We start from the raw sequence: 21,865 nt of genomic DNA, 5'->3' as shown, positions 1-21,865 counted from the left end.
CATTGGATATGTCAGGTCAATTCTACTATTCAATTCATCTTTAATGGATCAGTTATTTCAGTTATATCAGTTATTATCTGTTATAATGTTTCATTAGGTTGATTAATGTAATGAAGCCAAAATGTTTTTATATTGATTAGTCTTGAACAAGTTGTCCCCATGACTGCAAGACTTTGCACTGCTAGAGAAGAGAAAGCCTGAAATTAACTGCACAGCAATAGAGAGCACTACTGTGAATCTAAGCAAAGTCAGTCTGACTAATTTTTGTTATTATTACATTGTAGAAACATCAACTGCATTGATAATGCCTTTTTGTTCTACAGAGGTATCAGGAAGCAATAAGTATTTGGTCAGAAAAATTTTAGCTGTGTTTGCTTACATTGAAAATATACATGACTTCATGAAATAAAAATTTTGCCCCTTATAAATGAAATAATTCAGCTTTTTATGGAATTTTCAGTGAGCAACAAGGAGGTGCAACAAGGCTAGCTGACCTCCTGTAAAGGAATGTTTTCAGAAAGCCATTTAGAAATTTGCAGAATTAGTCAGATAAAAGTAGTAAGTCGAACAACGTGTACTGACCTGGGGTTGTGACGTACTCATTTGGCATTCAGAGCAAAACTCCACAGACAGAGAAAGTCGCACCCATTCTTCCCTCATTTTCGTGGAATAAGTGAGTGCATCTAGGATCAAGGCAAGCAGGAGAGTGGGATGTATACCTCAGCCTGCAGGGACATCATGTCCAAAATACAGACTGCACAGGCTGTGCATAGGTACAGTCCTTATTAACAGCAGACAGTTGTTCTATTTATGAGCATGGGTTGTCTTTTTTGGTGTATTTTTGCTTGTTTTGTAACAACAAAACTTGCATTTGGTAGGGGAAGAAATGGAAAAAGTATTACTTTACACAGTAGTGAAAGTTGTACATGTGCAGTTAAGGTATGGATGAGGTAAAACATGCTAAAGGTGTTTGAAAACATAAAATTAAATAGCAACAAGAATGAAAATAACAGGCAGATTGATTTACCAGAGCTAGAATAGAAAGTGATGCTAACAGCATGAATGAGTCCCAGGCTGCCCTGCTGCCCTGCTGCCCTGCTGCAGGATTGTCTGCTATCAGCGGGCCCAGGGGTTGGGTTTCTGGGGGTCTCACTGCCTCTGCCCCATATCTCGGCTCCATTCAGATTATCCAGACTTTGGCTGAAAAGCAAAACACAAGTGCACAGAGAAGCTATTGCTCAGTTTAATAGTATTTACTCTTATTAAGCTGTAATTGCTAGTGAAGACATTTATTTTGGATTATAAAAGTATTTCTATACTATATCAGAACTAATAATTCAACAAGACTAACTCAAACACTACTGACTAACATTCATTCCTTTTAGATGGGAGGCTGAAGACCTGGGTTTATGGTGTAGCTGCTGGTGCATTTGTTTTACTCATCTTTATTGTTTCTATGATCTATCTAGCCTGGTGAGTTCTTTAATTATTTACAAACAAGCAGTCCCCCACAGACTGTAATGCAAGCATTTACATATGCCACTGTAGAAACTGCAGGCACTTCTGTGAACTGCAGTGTTTAATTTTCCATGTCCTTTTGTCCAAGCTCAGGTTAGTGGACTCTGGTTGTAGTCTAGATGATGGATAAACACATGCGCTCCTGAGGTTCGAAGAACGTCTTACAAATAGGGGGTAGCTTAGTGTATAGTTTATTTTTGCTCAGTTTATGTCTGTTAAGAATGTACCGTGTCCATGATAATTTCATTGCGTCTGTATCACAAAATGCGGAGAGAAACAGCAAGAAGGAAATTTAGTAATCAGGCAAGTCAGATTTGATATTTGGCAGGATATGGAGTACACAACCAAAAAAAGTCTGAAAACTTTCTCATGTGTTTTTCGCAACGTGAAATAACATTTTGTTGAAAAATCTTAGTGCTTGTGAAAGCAAAGATTTTTTGCAAGAGCAAGTCACCTTTGAGAATGCTCTCCCTGAAGTTTTCTAGGTCCTGTTTGGAATTTCTGATCCAAATGACTGTGCGGGTGGAAGGTGAGGGGAGTGTGGTTGTACACATCAGGCTCTTGGCTGTACTGCATTAGTAGGCATTTGAAGGGCTTCTGGATTTGTCTGCTTTTTAGTAAACCTTCCCCAAAATCTCACTTCTGTCTAAGTAAGGAACAAAATATTTTTTCTTTTGAGGAAAAGAAAATCTGCTGGCATACAACTGCTCTGCACATTCTTCGGTCTGGAATCTGTGGCCACTGCAAGCCACTGTAACAACTGGTTTGGTAATAAAGATTTAGATTTGGGCAGCCTAAGTGACATAGCTGAGATAAGATTTTTGGACGAGACTGAGGATGCACAGGCCTGATTTAAAGAAATGCTTATATTACACTCTAAAAGAAGACAAGTACTAAAGCATGCATAAACATGCATTTTCCTTTGCTTGGTAATTTTTTAAAACTGTATCAAATGGATTGGAAATACTGCTGGATTAAAATCTAATTCAGGGCTAGACAGGGAACAGTTATGGCTAACAACCATATCCCTGCTATTTATGACTGGTTTGATTATAACATCTAGAATTAACTGTAGTCATTCCAGCAAGTATAATGAGATAAAACTAATCAAAAGACAGAACTTTCCTGTGGAAACCCTTGATGTGTCAAGAGAGGTTAGGATTTGCGCCATATAATTTAAAAGAACCTGATTGCGGCTTTGATACATGACCAAATATTGCACTGCAGGCTCTAGGTTCTTCTGAAAACTGACTGATCTTGCAGGATTACCTGCCAAGGAGTTCATCAAGTCACATCAGTGCCGTAACAGCCTTTTCCTGAACAACTGAGCTTTGAATTAGATGTTGCTTTGGGTTGATAAAGAGATAATTACTGATCCAAGTGAAGGTTTTAGGTTTATAGCTTTTACAAATGAACAACCAATGCATTATCTTAAAACACCACACTCATCTTTCATTTAAGACTGAAATCCATCTTTGCTATGTTATTAGTTTCTTGTTCTATTTACAAATTATCTTATTGTTTCAGCAAAAAGCCAAAGAAGCCCCAGAGAAGGCAGAACAACCGACTGAAACCTTTAACCTTGGCTTATGATGGAGATGCAGATATGTAAAATATAACTGCTCATGGTGACAAATGGAGTCTAAATTAAAGGATTGAAATCAGAAGGTATCCAAAGCCACAGGGATTTTCTATGGAGTGGATTAAGTGTTTTGACTTTTTCTTTTTTTTGTAACTGCACCATAGATAAAGAAGGATGGATTTCATAATGCCTACGGATATTCAAGGTATTATTGCTTTACTTTAGACCATCAGCACTGAGAAATCTGGCAGAATCATGTTAATAGACACTGCAGTTGGAGATTTGTGGTCTTTCCTCAATCTTACAAACTCTAAGCACCACTTCTGTCTCCAGAATACTGTAGCTGACATAGCATTAACAGTTGGAAGCCCCTGCAACATTAACCAAGTATAATCAGTACGCATGAAGAGTTTGTACCAAGCTGTCTATGACTCTTTATATTCAAGCATAACATATATACTGAGTTGAACCATATGTATTACTCTATCAGATTATATACTTCTTAAAGAGCATTTTAGTGCTTAGTACAATATTAACTTTTAACTGGGATTAACCCACTGAGCGAGTTCAACAGTTTGCCAGTTGATGATAACTTGTGTTAACCTGCATTTCAGAGGGCAATGACTCACTTGCAAAATTCTGTCCTGTTATCACTCCAAAGTATAAAGGCCTCTTATGTACATCCAGAAAGGAGGCATTCTCAGATTCAGTATTTTCTAGCGGTTGCTGTCTGGAAAAAGAATACCCGTTGTAAATGTTACAATACGTTTCTACTTTCTCTAACTCAAACTGTTGCCTGCATCTTTTTTGCTACATGTAAGGCAAATTTTTGCACTATATTAGTGCAGCATGATATGCACTTAACTAGTATTGCCATAGAAACTGCCTCTTTTCAGAAAGGATGATGATGTATCTTGTGCAAGGAGTGTCAAGTAGACAGGTCTTGAATCCTGAAGAGAGTAGCGTTCGGTTTGGACTGCGACTGGATGGAATCGGCTAACAACGTGTACTGTACACACCGTTCCTCATCACAGCGGCCATTGTAGTCTATATCATGGCAGTAATACAAGTGTCTAGTTTCTTGCCCCATCTACCTATACTGGTATAGATTGTCCTGCTGGTTTCTAATTGTACTTTGAAGGCTGTTTATGACTAGATTTTTTATATTTGTTAACTTTGTTAGAAAAAAAAAGAAAAGAAAAAGAAAAGTGGTTGCCCTGTAATTGAGTGACATACTTACTGTCTAAAAAGGTATTCTGATTGTTTGTTCAACTAAAATAAAATGGTTTTGCTTTTTTTTCCTTCTGCTAGTGAGAGCGTTTTCACTGTTGCTGACAGTGCAATACTCAGAACCCTTTGTCTTTTCTAATTAGGATAATTGGATAGACTCTTTTAATTATTCAGTTAAACTCTTGAGTGTACTGGCAAGTAAACAATAAGATCAATAGTTCTGCCATTTTAATACTCATGACTTTTTTAAAAACTCTGGCAGTATAAAAACTCACTGTTAACCTCTTCCATGCTTATGGCTTTTCAGTGTTATGCTTCCAACATGAAGCTCATTGACGTGCCACTGTATCTACATGCCTGTTACAGATGTGATTCATGACCTGAGAAGGGTTATTCTCATCAAATGGCTTCTATGTGTAGCCTGGACATATAAGTGACTGTGCCACTACTAAGCAATACAAAACTTTATCAGGCAACCTCTCAAAAATAATTGTTATATAAAGTTCAATATTAGGTTCTCAGGTCTTTTTTATAACCTAAACCATTTCTGCCTACTCATCACGCTATTTACTCAAGAAGCACCAGTTTTTGCACACTGAATAAAACTGTAGCTTTGCAAACTTTGGCCTAGATCCACTGAAATTGATGACAAGACTCTCGTGGACATCAATGGGTAACATCAGTCCTTAAAAATACCTACTTTTGTTCCATGTAGACTAATTCTTGGAACCAATGTGCATTTGGTGAATGTTCAAGAGAGATTATGGTCCTACTTTAACTTGGCTAACTTCTATTACCAGTGTGATGTTACTGCATCAAGAAAATTATCTTCCTCCCACTGCATAAGTATTCCCCAAATGGGATTGATGAGCAGAGAGGAACAATAGTAACAATCTTTTGTACAGGTTTAATTTCTCATTTTATACCTTGATCCAGCCACAGCTGGTGAAGTGCCATGGCCCCCTGCCACAGCAGTGATTCATCCGCATTCGTGTTGCAGGACTGGCGGCTTCAATCTTACATCACTTTGTAAAGATCCATAGGAAAAAACCAAATCTTGATGAATTTAATGACTTCACATTCTTGAGTAGAAAACAAGAAAAACCTAGTTGATTCCTGTTTTGTCAGACATACAAAAATAATGTGGAAAAGTTACAAACTTTTAAAGAATGGTAACTCTCATGTGGAGACATGAAGCTTAATCATGATTTCTGTACTTTTAAAAGTCTGATTCTGTGTTGTCAAATAGTATTGGACCAACAGGGAACTGAGGGAACAGGGTTTCTTTCACTGGTAATGAGTCATCTTTATTTATTGTACTGGCTGGTCTTAGCAGAAGCTGTTGCCTAGTTCTTGCCTTGAAGATTTTTATGTCCTAATTCTAAGAATTTAATAACTTGAAGTTAAAGATATGCCATCTCCTTTTTCTCACTATATAAAACGGACAAACGAAGAAAGAGATAGGAGGGTTTTTAAAGTATGTTTGGCCTTTGAAATCCATGCAAATATTTTAGTATGTGTTACATTTTATATCTGGTCAGTGAATTTTGCTGGTGCACATCTGCATCATACTAGTGCTGCATTTAAAATCTAGAGTGTTTTTTTTTTGTTTGGTTTTTTTTGGTTTTTTTTTTTCCGAACAAAATGCATGGAAATTTGAAGCCAGAATGGCTTCCCTTGTTATCAAGAAAAAAATATTAGGCTATAAGGAGGGCTGAAATTGTATTTAAAGCTAAAAGTTGCAAAGGTGATTAAGCCCTTTAGCATTGAAACAAATAAATAATAGGTGAATTATGAGTTTAGAATGAAAAGCAATTTGCTTTGAAAATCAGAGTGCTTCTACAAATCCAGTGCCTAAAGCAGCCACTACCGTAGATTGTTAGTTTGTGAAAGTAACGTTTCCAGTGATCAAATAAACCATTTGGAAAATAGCAAAATAGACATTTTCCTGTTGATGTGGTGGTTTGTATTTTCCTTTTTAAATCTGTAGTTTCTAGATTACTGTGTCTGCTTTGAGTCCTGGAGCAGTTCCTTTCTGAAGCTTCGGTGCAACTGCACTAGCTTGTTTATATTTGGTATAAAGCATCAATTTTGAAACTCCCTTTCTCCTGCCAAAATGTAATAAAGTTTGTTTTCCAGTATTACAATCTGAAGAGACCAATTTAAAAACTCTGTGTATAAATCACTGTAAAATATACCTTGAATGAAATGGAAGTCTGTCTTTTTACCTTTATGTAAATTGTGCTCACCCAAAGTTAAGAGTTTATTTTGCCTAACTTAATTTACTTGAATATTTATTTTGTAGAACAAGGAGGCAGCTGTCTGAGGAATGTTTACCTTCTTTTTGTTAATGTTAATTTGTAAATTGTGTAATGCATTTTTATTTTTTAAATTATGTATATTTCTTTTTTAATGCACAAAATGTTTACGTACAATTACTGCAAATTTGTGTATATTGTCACTAAGCTTTATTCAGTTAATACAGATGATGTGAAAATGTAACAAGTCTTACATTTTCATCTGGGTTATTTTTACATAACTGATGTATTGCTGACAATAAATATAAACACAAAATCATTTCATGTCTTTTTTTAACTATGCTGAGATAGAGTAACAATAAAAGCCAGATCCCTGAAATATGACCACCTTTTAAATAGTCTCTTTTTTTTTTAAGAAATTAGCAAACATACCCTTATTAAAATTAGTATTTATCTTTAAAAAGAAAGAAAAATACTTTCTAATGTTAAGGTAACTGTCAAAGCCCACTGCTGCAGTCCTTGTTGACATAGAAGTTTACAATGCATATTTACTTGATTGATAAATATCCAATAAATCCAATAAATCAATTGTATTTTAAATTTTCTTCCTTAATTGCCATTTTTAGGTTAGGAAAAACAACCCATTTGTGGAGAATAAGGGCTGGATCAAGGTCTCCCTAAAAGGCATCTATTCACTTCAGTGAAACTGAATCTGTCCCTGTCCCTATACAAGAAGGAACAGGAAGCAAAATCCCCCTCTTCCAAATAAACAAACATGCCCAATGCAATCAATAACATTGTCATTTACATCCCAGTTGTTGAATAACTATTACCAAATTCACTCTAATTTCTTCTAGAATCCAGAAGCTGTTGTTGATTACCTAGGGAAAAAAGTGACTCCGCATTTTTTTTCATAATTGCTCGTCTTCTGTCTCTGTGCTCTCCAAAACTCAAATTTTTCATGTCCATTTCTGCAGCATATATTTACAGACCAGTTCATGGGGTTTTGTTCAATTTCAGTAGTTATTACCTCCCCAGTAACCCTTCCAGGCTAACCCTTAAAAGGTTTAAACCCAATTTTGAGAGCACACAACTCTGATTTTAGAGGCATTTCAGGAATTTCAAAAGTACCTCCTACCTACATTTTCTCTTGCTGAAATCCACAGAAAAATAACAGAAGCATTGGGCTTGTCTTCCCACCTGCAATTTAAATAAAGGAATTGTTTAGATCATTTAAAGCTGGTTAATTCAGTACTGGCAGAATTCTACAAACAGTTAAAAAAGATACTTGAGAGAAGAAAAAATTCTCATTTAAACTCTGCAGAATAGAATTACCTATGGTATGCTAATGAAGATCATAAGGTCTTCACATTCAGTAAAGAAAACTTATGGTAGGACTTTGGCAATTGGTTGTGAGACTTCTAGAGTAATGGCTTACGGATTGGGAAAGGTATTCTTTATTTAAGAAAAAAACCCAGGAGAATACGATTTTCTAACACAAGTGTAACGAAAGGAGATAAACAGAGCAGTAAATCAAAAGGCTTAGATGAGCGCTGTAAATATTTTAGTCTTCTAGTAATCTGATGTTCTACAGTATTAAGTCTAGAAAATTATCCTGCTGAAAAAAGTAGTGAGCTTAAGCAGCCATTCAGGATCTGTTTGGCATCGCTAAGCACAATTTGGTTACAGAAAAGGTTATTTCTGAATCTTCTGGTTGTTTTCTTAGACACAGTAAAGCTGAGTGTCTATCCAAAAGCAGCTGATGACCAGGCAGATGAACAAATGATTTGCACTTTTTCAGGGGGGTGGGGATTTGTGTGTGTGTTGGGGGGGAGGCAGGCAGGTCTAAATATCTGCTTGCCTGTTTGTTTATTTTTCAGCAGAGGGAGCGGGTGACTCATTTAGCTTACCTTCATTTGGGCAGTGCCCCTGGCCATGGAGGAGATTGTCCTGTGGTGACATGCTGCTGAAGCATCTCCTACATCCTTTTGAAAACAGGCATCTTTGCTAAACCCTGCTTGATCTGAAAGGTTGCGAGACTTACTGTGAGGCACACCTTCAGCGATGTTTGGCAGACGCCGTTGCTCTTTCTGTTTGCTGTCAGGCAACTTTGCACCAGGAGGGTTGGGCCTCGTGAGAGCGCGGTGGTCTCAGAGTGGCAGACGTTAACACCAATCTGGTGGTACTCACGTGCGGCGGTGCTTTAAGATGCCCCTTCCAGCCTCATGTATAAGCCATTTCTGGTATTAATATTCTGAGCTGCCTTGACAAGCTGATACTGTTGGATGCTACTTAATCCTGCTTGTCCTGGTCTGGTTAGGTAACAGCTCTGCTGAAAAAGGACATAGGGGTGGCGGTCCTGGTGGACAATGCGCTGACCACGACTCAGCTGCAGACCCTGGCAGTGAGGGAGGCAACCACACACAGGGCTGCACTGGCAAGAGCTTGACGGAGGTCGTTAGTGCCCCCAGCCCTCATAAGGCTCTTTTGGGAGCCCCATGTCTGGTTTGGGGCCCCCTTTGGGTAAGGGGAAAAGTCCTTCAGTTTGTCACTGTGGTGAAGCTAGAACTTAGCCACAGGATCATAATCCATGATCATAGCTATTGTTGTTTTCCATATTCAAAGGAATCACATTTCAAACAGTTCAAGGTTGAACCTGTTTAATTACTACTATGCGTTTATGTATTCACAAATTCTTTGTCTTTTTAGAGAAAATAAGAGTTGGTACTTGTCTCTTTATAGATGAGGGGTTGGTGGCTCCCACATACGTTTTAATATTTTGTGGGTTGTATTCAGAACCTAGTCCTCAAGTTTATTAGAATTATGTTCTGAAATTGAAATTATAAAATGAATGAGTTTTTGTTTATTTTCAAAAATACCCTTCATAATGTCATTATATTTCTTTAAAATAGCAGAAGCTTACTTGTTTGTTTCTCAATAAATATCAGATCAGTTTTGCTTAGCTTGCAAATAAAAAATGTTTTGTCACAAATTCAGTGTTGCATTTGAAAGCAAGTCTAATTTTTTTCCTTTCCTTAACAATTATAAAACCAAAAATCTTTCTTACCTATGTATGTCAAACTGTGACTTAAATCTCAGCTTTTTATTTTTTCCCAGTGCTGCTCATTGAGATGCATATATGGAAATAGCAATATAATGTGAACCCAGGACCAGAATTTAGTTAACGGTTCTGTGAATGCACATTCACAGTTGCCTGTCCAGTATTGACAGATTATTTGATGTGCTGCCTAACGAAGTCCTACAAAAACCTCTCCCAAACTGAACCTGAACTTATTTACACAATTTGTATCACAGAAAAAATATGAAAACTGTCACAGAAAAACAAAGGAAGGGTGACATATTGTGTCTTGCTTTCATATTCTAAACCTGATTCCCTTAACAATTTTCTTCCTGTGCCCTCATTGTGTCTTGGTGCTTGAAGCAAATGCCAGATTTCATCCTTACCTGGAACTTTCCTGATTTGCACTGATTGCTGTCATAGCCTTAATTCTCTTTAGATGTGTCTTCTCACTCTTAAGATCATGGTTAGACAACAATAGTTACCAGTTGACAACTTACAGGTATTTGAAGACATGCTATGAAAAGCAAAAATATGCATACTTAAAATGTGAATTTTGAGGCTGAAATAATTTGTTTCCTTTCTTCACGCAACCAAGCTGCAGCTATGTATTTGCAAACCTTGAAGATACCTAATTGTACATATTTCAGGTTCAATCACACCATTCTATTGCTGTTACTTTACACTTTTCTCTACTGTTCCCTTGTTATATTAATTTTGTATTAATTTTCATTGTAAAATCATAGTAAGGGCTATCTCCTCTGTGTGTACAATTATAGCAGAACGGAGAACTCCCTCTTTGGAAACCTGACTGTGATATGCCAATAAACAAGGATTAACAAGATCAAATCCTCAGTATCTATTATTTTTCCAAGAATTCTGGGATGAAAGCTTGGTGGACTAGCTTGGAAATGTTGTCTATTTGTGAAGTCCCTGAAGAGGAAATCATCACAGAAGTCAACTAAAACCCCTATTCCTGTGAGCAGCTCCATGGCAGGAGGTTATGTACTCATATTTCCTATTTCTGCATGTTACCCTAAATACACATGGATGTCTGGTTTTAGTTACTTTATCTATAAGCTATACCAACAACTCAAAATCATGGGTAGTACAGATGATCTCAAGGTATATTGAAAACAATTTATCAGAGATGTATAGCATCATACCTGTGATAACACAGAGCTGAGTTCAGGTCCAGATTCTGTACTCGAGGTCAGGAGGGGAATGTCTATACGTATGTGTTTCAGTTTTGGATCTCATTTTTAGTTTTGCTATTCCACAAAATGAAAGAAATTTTCATCCCTCAATTTGATTTGAACCAACATAATAGAGACTAAAACACCCCACATACTCCGTGCTGAAGTATAATACTTCTCAGCTGCAGGTCTGCTCCTTTTCAACCAGGGGGCTGAACCCACGTAACCCGCACCTCCAGGCGGCTGAGCAGGCCATGCAGCCCCTCGCTTCTTTCCCTCACTGGCTGCTTCTGCAAGGACCAGTTCTTGCTGGAATCACTCTCTTCAAACAGGCTCTGTTAAGCATTCATCTGGTCATTAGTTCCCAAGACATAAACTGCCAGTTATTAATACTGGCCCCGTGACCTACTAGCAAAGAACCAATGTCCCGTACAAAGCTTGACTGCCAAGATAGTCTGACAAACTGGTAGGAAATAAAGTTTCACCAGCTCAGTGTTACCTGTTATTTTAAGGATTATGCTGGTACCTTCCTCACTGCTCTGTTTCTTCAGTCTTCAAGAAAGAAGAATTCTGTAGCTCTATTTTATGAGTGGAAATGGGTGACACCAGGTTTCATTCAGCCGAGGAAAGAAAAAAATAATTAGCTGGCAGTTTTGTGACTGCCTGAAGTTGAATTTAATGAACTGCAGCAAAAGCTTTCTGCAACATTAGAACAGCAGCTGGAGCTAAACCCTGCATTTCTGCCTTAAATGGCCTCCACTTACTAGTTGATGAGCAAAACATTAGTAGCAGTCATTTGTTCAGTTTTGCAGAAATATAAAAGAAAGCTTTGCAGCACAAGTGAGCAGTTAATTGTCAATCTCAAACTGGCTCTCCAATCCCATTGCAGAATTACAGTGCTAAAGAAGCCAGGGAAGAAGTCTAATGGCCTCAAAATTGTAAATGGGCTCTTTCAGAAAGGCAAAATGTTATTTACATTAAAAATTGCTATACTCCATCTCTGTTAATGCATTTTCTTTGAAATGAGGTGGTACTGCAGATGACAAGTACTCTACCTGCCACCTTAGATCAATGAAATGGCAGTGCAATGTGTTTCTCCAGAATACTTCATGGGTCTCATCAAAAAGCCTTACCACCATGTATTAAAAATTGTCTTTACGTTTAACAAGTTCTTATAAGCTATAAAGCTTTCTGCTATTATTTTAAATAATTCTCCAAATCACTGCATGCAAATTTTCAGATTTTCATTCTCATTGTTTTTCAACAGACCCCCAGATCTTCCATTTACCATACAATCCCTAAGAAAAAGGAAGGTAATTTGTTCATTGTGCTCTCGGTTTCTCTGTGGAAGTCTTGCACAATCCATTGTCTGTGCATTTCTTCATATTTCCATAGCCTTTCTGGGGAAAAAAAAAATCTTTCCCCTTTTGTCTTGTTGTCAACATTGTACATATTTGACCATCAGCCTCATATAGCTATGTCCATGTTTCATTCTCTCATGTCCTGGAGGTCTTTTGAACCAGCTGCTAAGAAGAGCATCAACAGAGGAGAAGAAGCTGGAATAGCAGGAAGGGGATCAGGTGTCTACAATTAATTTGTTGTGTTTGTCTTCGTATGGTACAACCATAGTTTTAGATAGATAGCAGTAACACAGAGTTATTCTATGTAGAATAGTGACTCTAACATGATGATGCAGTGCAGAGAAAGACAGGTCTGGTATGACAGCAGAACCCTTGAGCAGTGAAGATAGGATGCAGTGAAGAGGGCCACAAGCACGGGATGCTGAAGGAAGGGGCACAGGCTGGCACTGGAGACCCCTTGGCTATAACTCACCCATGTTTAGTTAAAGAAATGCAGACATGGAGCTGGACAGAACTGGTTTTAGGGGTAAAAAAGAAAACAAACAAATAGTATCTAACATACATAAAAGACACCATGTATAGTAAATTTGGGTGTAATATGGAACTGCAGACCAACGAGGACAGAGCAAAGGTGTAAAAGGGTGTTGGCAGACATATAAAAATGACCCTAAGTTGATCTTAGAATGAGGAAGAAGAAACCATCAACACGAACATCATATTCCTCACAGTGAAGGACTTCAGATGCTGACACTTCACCGTAACACCCCACCACTGCCACCAGCACGAAACCAGCAAGCTCAGTACCCAGAGGAGTAGTGGAGATGTGAGCCTAACACTGGGAGAAGGGGCAGGCACTAGGAGGTGTGTGTTTAACAATTTTAACTGAATTATCATGCTTCTTTAAACAATTAGATCTGGACTAATATTGGTTAGACTGCTTTGCTTTCAGTTATACCAACAATACATTTTTAGCTTTATTTATATAAATGGTGTGCTTCCTCTGTGCCCATAAGCAAGATTTTGAGTTTAACAACTCTGCAGCAGCAGAGGGAATTCTGGGGCAGATGGATGAGAAAAAAGGATAGATGAATTTTTGAGTTATGTGAATATAGATACAGTAATCCTCTCTTGGTACATCAAATTTAAAAGAGAAACAAAAAAACTTGAAAGCTAGATACACTCTGGCTTTAAATCATTAGAGAAATGTGTAGAAATGAAAGCAAAGGTTGTCATTACCTTAAGGGCACATCTTGCTATTTTTAATTGAGAAATTCAAGCTAGTTTAGTAGGATCTTTTAATTCAGAACTGAACCAAACTTCCTAAATTTACCAAATCTGCACTATGTGAAAAACAATGTGATGACAAAAAAAAATCAATAATGCCATTTTATGTAGGAAACATTTAAAGTATTTATTACCATAAGCAAGGCTTTTATCTGGATTGCGATGGCAGATGATGTGTCATGAGTGTAACCAGTTGAACTAATTTTGTCTGCCTAATATACCAATGATCTAGAAAACTGTTTGATACGGACACAGAACTTGCTAATACTAAAAAAAAAAATACTGACTGAGCAGACATGGTAAAGAAGCCTATGGGCTAGTTACTGAAAGTAGTAAAATTATGAGCAACTGGAACAAAGAGGTGCCTGGAGTGAACTAAAGAGTAGCTAGGATTAACTGTAAAACACTGCAAGACAGCAGTGGGGGACAAAGAAGAGCAAGGGAAATATGTCATAAAGCAATGAGGCACAGCAAAATCTGATATGATCAAAGACATAACAAAGCATGTGCTGTGAGGCCTCTCTCCCTCAAGAGCAGAGTACAATTATTTCAAAATAACTTACATTTGTGATAGTAAATAGCCAAATAGTGCCTTTAACTATAGCTCACCAAAGAACTGGTGAAGACAGGGACAGCGTAAGCAAGAAATTACTTACTAGTAGTACAACATCTCTTCTTACGAAACAACTTATTAGCAAAAGATATTAATGAGTGGAAAATTTGAAATTAATGTTTGATGAACAATAAAAAATGCAACCTTTTCATAACACCCCGGAGGGCTTTTTCTTGCATTTACACTATCAAGCCAAGCATCATTTGCCTCAGGACTCCCTAGGCCAGCAGTTGTCCACCAGCCACTGTATCTAGCAGACTTAGGTGGCTTTTTCTTCTCTGACAGGGACCAATCTGCTTTTGAACCTATACCACCTCCTAGCATCCACTGCTCTTCTAACAGTTCCGGGGTGCTCAAGTAAGAAGCAGATCCGAGGTATGGCCTACAGCAGGTGCCATTGCTGTAAATTCATGAAAGGCGAGAAGCAGGAGTGCCTGGCAGTCTTAGCTTTCCTCAGAGGGTGATTCTTCCTCCGGCAGCAAGGGTAGCTTAGTGCACAGGTAAGTGCCTGAAATGTGCCTGCCCACCAACAACACAGCGGAAACAGTCTTGAGCTGAAGACAGCTGAACAAAATTCTTTTGAAAGGAGGATTTGAAGGGATGTGAATGTCACAATGAGGTGAAATAAGAACAGCACATTCAGATAGTCAGTGTACCTTGAGAATAAGGCAAGCAAAAACATGTAACTGAAGTGCATGTAGACAAAAAAAGACTTTGATATATGGCCTTGAAAAAATATCTGGGCAAATTTCAGCTTGAATATTCATGATTTCTAAGACTAAAGCATACTCTCTCCAGGAAAATAGTAGAATTCCCATCTGGTGAATCATTCAAAATAAACTGCCTACAGCAGTGGAACATTTGCTGAGCCAAACAAGCCTGCTAGCCAGGGGAAAGCACCCAGGTCCCCACCATTAGGGAGTGCTACACCCCACCATTATGGAGTGCTACACCGCTGATCGGTAGCCAGGTAGCCTACAGTGACAGTTATGCAATATTTACCATTATAAGAACTTATTTCAACTACTTTTACCTTCATTAATCTTTATGTAATGTAATACTGTTTTAAAGCTTCAGCTAAAATTGGATACCATATGTTGACTTTCTCATTTAAAAAAAAATCTGACAGTGCTTTTGTTATGAAGCCTTACTGTTTCTTCACTTTGGAGGAGAACCCAAAACAGGGGAACTGTGAGGAGGAGCTGACTGTAAAGTCAAAACCAGCCTTTCTACAATCTTTCAAATCAGGAAAAATTACAAAGCTTTCAAAACCCTTCATTTCCCACTTGTCCCATAGAGACTTCTTAGAAGACTGGAAGCTGAACTCCCCCAAGATTTCTTTGGCATGGCACACCAAGGAGTCAGCAGAAGGTCAAGGGACTTATGGCCAAGAGGAAAGATGAATTTGGGAGCAGGACGGGGATTAAAATTGAGGAGCAAATGCAGAAAAGTGAATTGTAACAGTTGACTATCTGAAGTGAATGAAGATTGGACCCTGTGAGAAAAAAAATACCACGTGATTATATAACTGATAGTATTGTAAAACATATATTTTTGCTTCCATGCATGACTGTGTTTTGTTCGGACACTGAGGCAGATAATGGTTTAGGATTCATATAAGACTTGATGGGATTAACAAATAACAAAGGTGTTTTGTTTTATAGGTTCTAATTATTGCAGGCACAAACATGGACAATATCATTATTTCTCATACCCACAAGTAGGCCAGGGTGGGCTTCTAGGGACTAGAAAATATTAAAAATTATGATATAAAACGAATCAATTAATCATAGACAAGTGAAGAAAGCCCCCCCCCTTACTACAGCTTGTAATCTCTGAGGAGAAAGATATTAAAGTAAAAAGGGAAAAAGAAAATAATTCTGTCATCGACTTTTCCATATTTTCATAGAAACATAGAATCATTTAGGTTGGAGAAAACCTTTAAGAACATCGAGGCCAACTCCAAACCTAACACTGCCAAGTCCACCAGGTTGCTCTTGGCCTTCTTGGCCACCTGGGCACACTGCTGGCTCATATTCAGGTGGCTGTTGACCAGCACCCCCAGGTCCTTTTCCACCAGACAGCTTTCCAGCCACTCTTCCCCAGGCTCATATCATTGCATGGGGTTGTTGTGGCCCAAGTGCAGGACCCAGCACTTAGCCTTGTTGAACCTCATACAATTGACCTCGGCCCATCGATCCAGCCTGTCCAGATCCCTCTGTAGAGCCTTCCTACCCTCAAGCAGGTCAACACGCCCGCCCCGCTTGGTGTTGTCTGCAAACTTACTGAGGGTGCACTCTATCCTCTCATCCAGATCATCGAGAAAGATATTAAGCAGAACTGGCCCCAAAACTGAGCCCTCGGGAACACCGCTTGTGACCGGCCGCCAGGTGGATTTAGCTGCATTCACCACCACTCTTTGGGCCCGGCCATCCAGCCAGTTTTTTTACCCAGCGAAGAGTATGCCCGTCCAAGCCATGAGCAGCCAGTTTCACCAGGAGAATGCTGTGGGAAATGGTGCCAAAGGCTTTAGTAAAGTCCAGGTAAATGACATCCACAGCCTTTCCCTCATCCACTAAGCAGGTCACCTTGTCATAGAAGGAGATCAGGTTAGTCAAGCAGGACCTGCTTTTCATAAGCCCATGCTGACTGGGCCTGATCACCTGGTTGTCCTGTACGTGCCACGTGATGGTACTCAAGACGATTTGCTCCATAACCTTCCCTGGCACTGAGGTCAGACTGACAGCCCTGTAGTTCCCTGGATCCTCCTTCCAAGCCAGCAAGTGTCTCAGTAAAGGCTTTCTCTCTTTCAGCTTATCTGCATTTGGTATATCACGCATATAACCGATTGACAGGTTCTCAATTGACCAAAGAGGTCAACTTCCTTCATATACTATTTGTCTAATAGAAGCATATGTATTCACTACTTGTAAAATAGACCTAAAATATAGTGAAAGCACAACCCAGAAATATTAACTTATCACCTGCAGATTTTTAGGTACCAAAATTAAATAAGGTTGTGAAATGACTACATTCCATCACTGAAGATTTTGGGCTTCGCTTTTACAAGATTTGCTTCCTGAGAGTTAAATTCTGTCCAAGTTGGCATCACCGCATCAGTATATCAAATTAAACTGACTTTTCAAATGAGCTTCTAATCTGTTGGCTGAAAGAAGGAAAAAAAAAAAGGCATGATCTCGCCAGATAATATTTCCCTTGTCACCAGTCTGCATCTAAGCAATTTTACCTCATGGCATATACTGCCATGTTAGATGACTTAATAGAGCTTATTTGAATTAGCTTCACTTTCCTGGCATTGTCTAGATTATAATTAGAGCAGGCTATTTCACACACTGTACACTGGGTTTATAACAAACATATGTGAGACTTCTGGGACGGGGAAGCTGATGCATTAGTAAGTATGCTAACAAATTCAGCCAACATGTTGTTAATTTTCCAGTTGTAGGCCCTTATTTTCATCTAAGAGGGTGATGTAAATTTTCAGCGGACTTCAGCGGAGGAGTATGTAGATACACCTGAATGGCTTCTCTGGCAAAACAAATACCTGTTTCATGATCTTTCAATAGCAAACACTGAGAGGCATGTTTCTGTTTCTTCTCCACAGAAAAGCACTATAGTGCTGCGAGACGAATAGTTAAATTACCAGGTTTGGTTTCACCCTCATACCACCTATAACAATGGCCTGTGTGGCTTCCCAAAACCCTCTTTAATACTCAGGATTCTCATGCATTGAACTCCCAGGCAAAGTAAATAGTACCTTGAGGTAAAGTAAAGTCTGAAGCTATAGAATAGGTCCACTCAATTTTGATTCTCAGAACAATATCCCTGCAGTCTGCTGAGCACAGGGCAAACACACAACGGTTGGGCACCAAGATCTGTACAGGTGTACAGTGGCATGGAGTATAACTGTGTGAGCCTACAGAAAATAAACTACAGCCACAAGACCTGAACGATTTATAAGCTACCATATAGGTAGGAAAAGGGTAAAAAATTAGGGGAAAACTGCTTTGCTTATTTGCACAGCAGAGGGCCAGAGCAGCAATACAAATATGCTGGAAGCATGTAATAGCTAATGACTCAAAGGATGAAAAAGATGCCAACTTCACTGAATTAAAGATGAAAAGAACTCACTGTTCAGCCTGACTCCCACTAAACTAGCAGACAAGACTCTTAGGTAACCATAGAAACTTTACAAAACCTTCTAGCACTAAACTCACTAATTATTGCAGATTTCTTCTCTTTCATAAATAAAAGTTTAAAAAAATGATAATGTCTGGTTACATGGCAAAACAACAGAATTTACCAAAGCAATGCCAGGTTGGGAAAACCTTAAATGATTCAGGAGATCAGTTGATAGATGATATGAGAAATGAAGCAACAGAAAATCGACTTGTTCACAATATCTGCTTTGATCTTACAGCTTGCACTAGAAATTGCAGTTCCAGTGAGTACCGTACTATGCAGAGCAGAGAGCTGCAACAGCATTATGAGATCCTGCAGCAACAGCAAGGAAAGCCATCCAGGCAGAAAGCCTGACACAGAGAACTCTCAAGATTGCTTTTTTTTCTTGTCCAACACTAATGATTGTTCAAGAAGAAACAATAAAAAGCAGGGAGAAATGAGAGTACTCACAGAACATGGACCGACTGGTGCGAAAAACCACAACTGTCTCCTCCCAGAGGCAATACCGGAGAATTTCAGATTCATCAATTGTGATTACAACACAGTCCACAGAGAATACCATGGTATCTTGTGAACTGTTTCATTTAGAAGGCAATAAATGAAGCATTTATTTCAATTACAAGGGGAGAAATAGATAGAAAAATCAAGGTCATAGAGGATCTGCTATGTCTGATTTCATAACACTATTAATTGCAATTCTTAAAAGATTTTTTAAAAAATGTGGAACCTATCCTCCTTGGCATATACATATGGTAACACATGCTGTGAATACCCTTGTTCTCCTGCTCACTCTTATGGAAAAGTTACCCTAGCTACGTACAACATGCATTCACATGCCACCTTGTAAGTGAAGTGGCCATGGACTGAATGTCAAGGACGGCTCACCTTGTGGCAGCCAGAACTTTCCCAGGCAATGCGTACATGGAGGCACAGCACAGCCATTACAAGGCATCACGTGCAAAGCTTGTCTGGGCACTGAGGCGTGTTTTTGGTGGTGGTTAAAGGAGAGGCAATGGAGAAATGCAGCTCTAGTAATGCAAGATGTGCCATGCTGCTTGTTCTCAGTCCTGAAGAAGATGCCCTAGTCATGGTCCATCATGAGCACAGATGGATCCATAAGGGCTCCAGAGGATGCTGTTATTGACTCAGGTACTCAGAGAAACGCAGCTACGCTTCTAGGTGTCACTGTGGTACTTGAAAATCTGCAAAATAGAGAGAGTCTGTGAATATCTTCTTAGACTTCATAGATACGTTCTATAGGACTGATTAACATTTTGACAATAACATATTTATACTTCCATGTGCTTTTTCAAGTACATAATGTATGGAATTGCTTAGTATCCTTTTAACCTCTTTGGCAAACCCAGCTACCCTGGTCTTTTTTACTGCTGTGAAGGTAGTAAGCCCAGTTATTAAAATCCCATCGTGTGGACTCTCAAAGTTCTTGCCTTAGAAAAAGAACAAAGACTCAACAGTTTCAAACATTTTTCCTTTTCCATTAAAGCCCCCTGTAGTCTGAGGTGAAAGCAATTTAATAAAGCCTCTTTCTGATGTTTACAGCTCTAAAAAGAAGAAAGGAGAAACTTCAGAAAAGTTTACCAGAACACTAAAACAAATTGGGAACATGTTTTTTCTCTCACTTTTGTGATGTCTTCTAGACACTTTTAAATGTCATCAGACCAATTAGCCAAAAGGAGACCTACCAGTGAACAAACTGAACCAGAATGACTTAATCGTTTAACAGGAATAGCACCTCTTCAAACATTACTATCCAACTTTCATTTCTTTGAATCAAAGTGGGACATCAAAGATGTTAGATTAAGAGCAAAGAACCACAACTGCTAGAAAAAAGTGATGGTCCAAGAAAAAAGATTAATCAAATAGAGGTGCAAATGAAAGCCACGAATCTCTAAGAGAGCTTTTAGTATAAACATTAGTCTTTGGACATCAAAATGTGAATGGTGAAAAACTTTACAGAATTTTCCAAGTGCTAATTATTACAAACTTTGGACTCCTGAAAAATTTACTTATAGTTTAAAACTGATCTGCTTGTATATATATGTCTTAAGACACTGGAACTACTAGCGTGTTATAATGTCTTGGTACAAGCCCAGGGAGGAAGAACAAAGTGCTTTATCAGAAACCTTTCTACATACATAAGCTGGTTTTAGTCTGTGTATGTCCAACATCCATTGCTAGGGGATTAGCTCCGGAAACTATATTAATAAGAGCATTAATAAATGATAAATGGATATATGAGCAACTGCAAAGAGGGTACTAGCTATCTGAGTATGGTACCGGTGAGCCAAGACATACTCCTAAGCCTAAGACATTAGCCAGTTTTTGAGTATGTAAGGCCTGAACTTGGATATGTGGATGACAATACATTTTCAAAGGCATTTGATTCCCTTCGAAGATCTAACTGTAACAGCCACCTTTTCACTCTTGCAGAGTATCAGAAAGCATACAATACCTAGGAGACCACAGGAGGTAGCCAGGTGTCCAGTGCTCTGCCTTGCATTTTTGGGGGGCCTGCAAAAGTAGCTACACCCTCTGGACAAGCAGCTAGTCATTTGCTGAAGTGACAGAAAGATTGTTATTCATTTTTTAAGCTTGACATGATCAGTGAAGACTTCTGCCTGTGTTTATAGTCAGCTTTCTCTTATCTTACAAATCAAATAAGCGCTCTCTTAGAAATGAAAATGCAATCACTACCAAGCAAAGTAACATCTCTTTTTACCAGCAATGTTAAGCACAGAACAACTCAGAGTGAAAACCCACGACAACTAAGCTGACCACATTCAAAAGCCTCACATGTACCAAGTTAAAGTGAAGAAAAAGGAGTGACCTCCCTTGGAACAAGCGGTGAGATATGAGGTGGTCACTGCGCTGTCCTGGGAGGATGAATTTTCTAACAGGTCTAGGCAGGTTAAACCTGCCTGTTACCAGAAGTTAGACCTAGGAAAGTTAATGGTGGGCCTGCAACAGAGAAACACATACAGGACAATAACTTTGATACCTTGTTTAGAAAACTGAAAGTCCTGCCCTATTTTTGCTTATGGAAGCTACAATTATTAACACTATTACCAGAGGTTTTGTTACTCTTTCTTCATGCCAGTGTTCCTGCAACAACACAACAGCAATTTCCAATTCCTTCCTCAGCAACAGATGGGTAGGAGAGCTCCTGTACGGAACACATGAATAATGAGCAAGGCACCCATTTGGATGGAAACTGCACAACTGAGGCATCTGTCCTGTCCTCTGCTTCTTTCTGTTGTCCATGCTATTCCCATTTTATAAGAGTGCTTTCAGAGGATTGCTCTGGAGAGGACACCGGAATTAAATTACGTCTCTACTTTTGATTGACTGCAAAGCAGCTGTCAAACAACCAAAGTGTCTCCAATCTCCCCCACAAATTACAGTAAATAGCTTCTAAGGTAAACTTTGCCAAGCTGGTTGTGCCTAGCAGCGCTGATCCTGAAATGTGCACTGGACTTAAATAGGAGGAGAGAAGGGTATTTGGCAGTAGGTAATAAAATGA

At 38.7% G+C, this 21,865-nt stretch overlaps 1 protein-coding gene across 1 annotated transcript in view; it reads left to right on the top strand.

Moving 5' to 3' along the window:
* Positions 1–4,334, top strand: part of THSD7A (thrombospondin type 1 domain containing 7A) — a 216,368-nt gene extending 212,034 nt beyond the window's left edge. The window contains exons 28-29 of the mRNA XM_075492899.1: positions 1,386–1,473; positions 3,046–4,334. Of these exons, the coding sequence (XP_075349014.1) occupies positions 1,386–1,473; positions 3,046–3,130 (173 nt within the window). The 3' untranslated portion in view covers positions 3,131–4,334. The remainder of the gene's footprint in view (positions 1–1,385; positions 1,474–3,045) is intronic.
* Positions 4,335–21,865: the final 17,531 nt, after the last annotated feature.

The sequence above is a fragment of the Mycteria americana genome, chromosome 2 (assembly GCF_035582795.1).
Source record: "Mycteria americana isolate JAX WOST 10 ecotype Jacksonville Zoo and Gardens chromosome 2, USCA_MyAme_1.0, whole genome shotgun sequence".
NCBI lineage: Eukaryota > Metazoa > Chordata > Aves > Ciconiiformes > Ciconiidae > Mycteria > Mycteria americana.
This window is presented reverse-complemented; position numbering and strand designations above follow the sequence as displayed.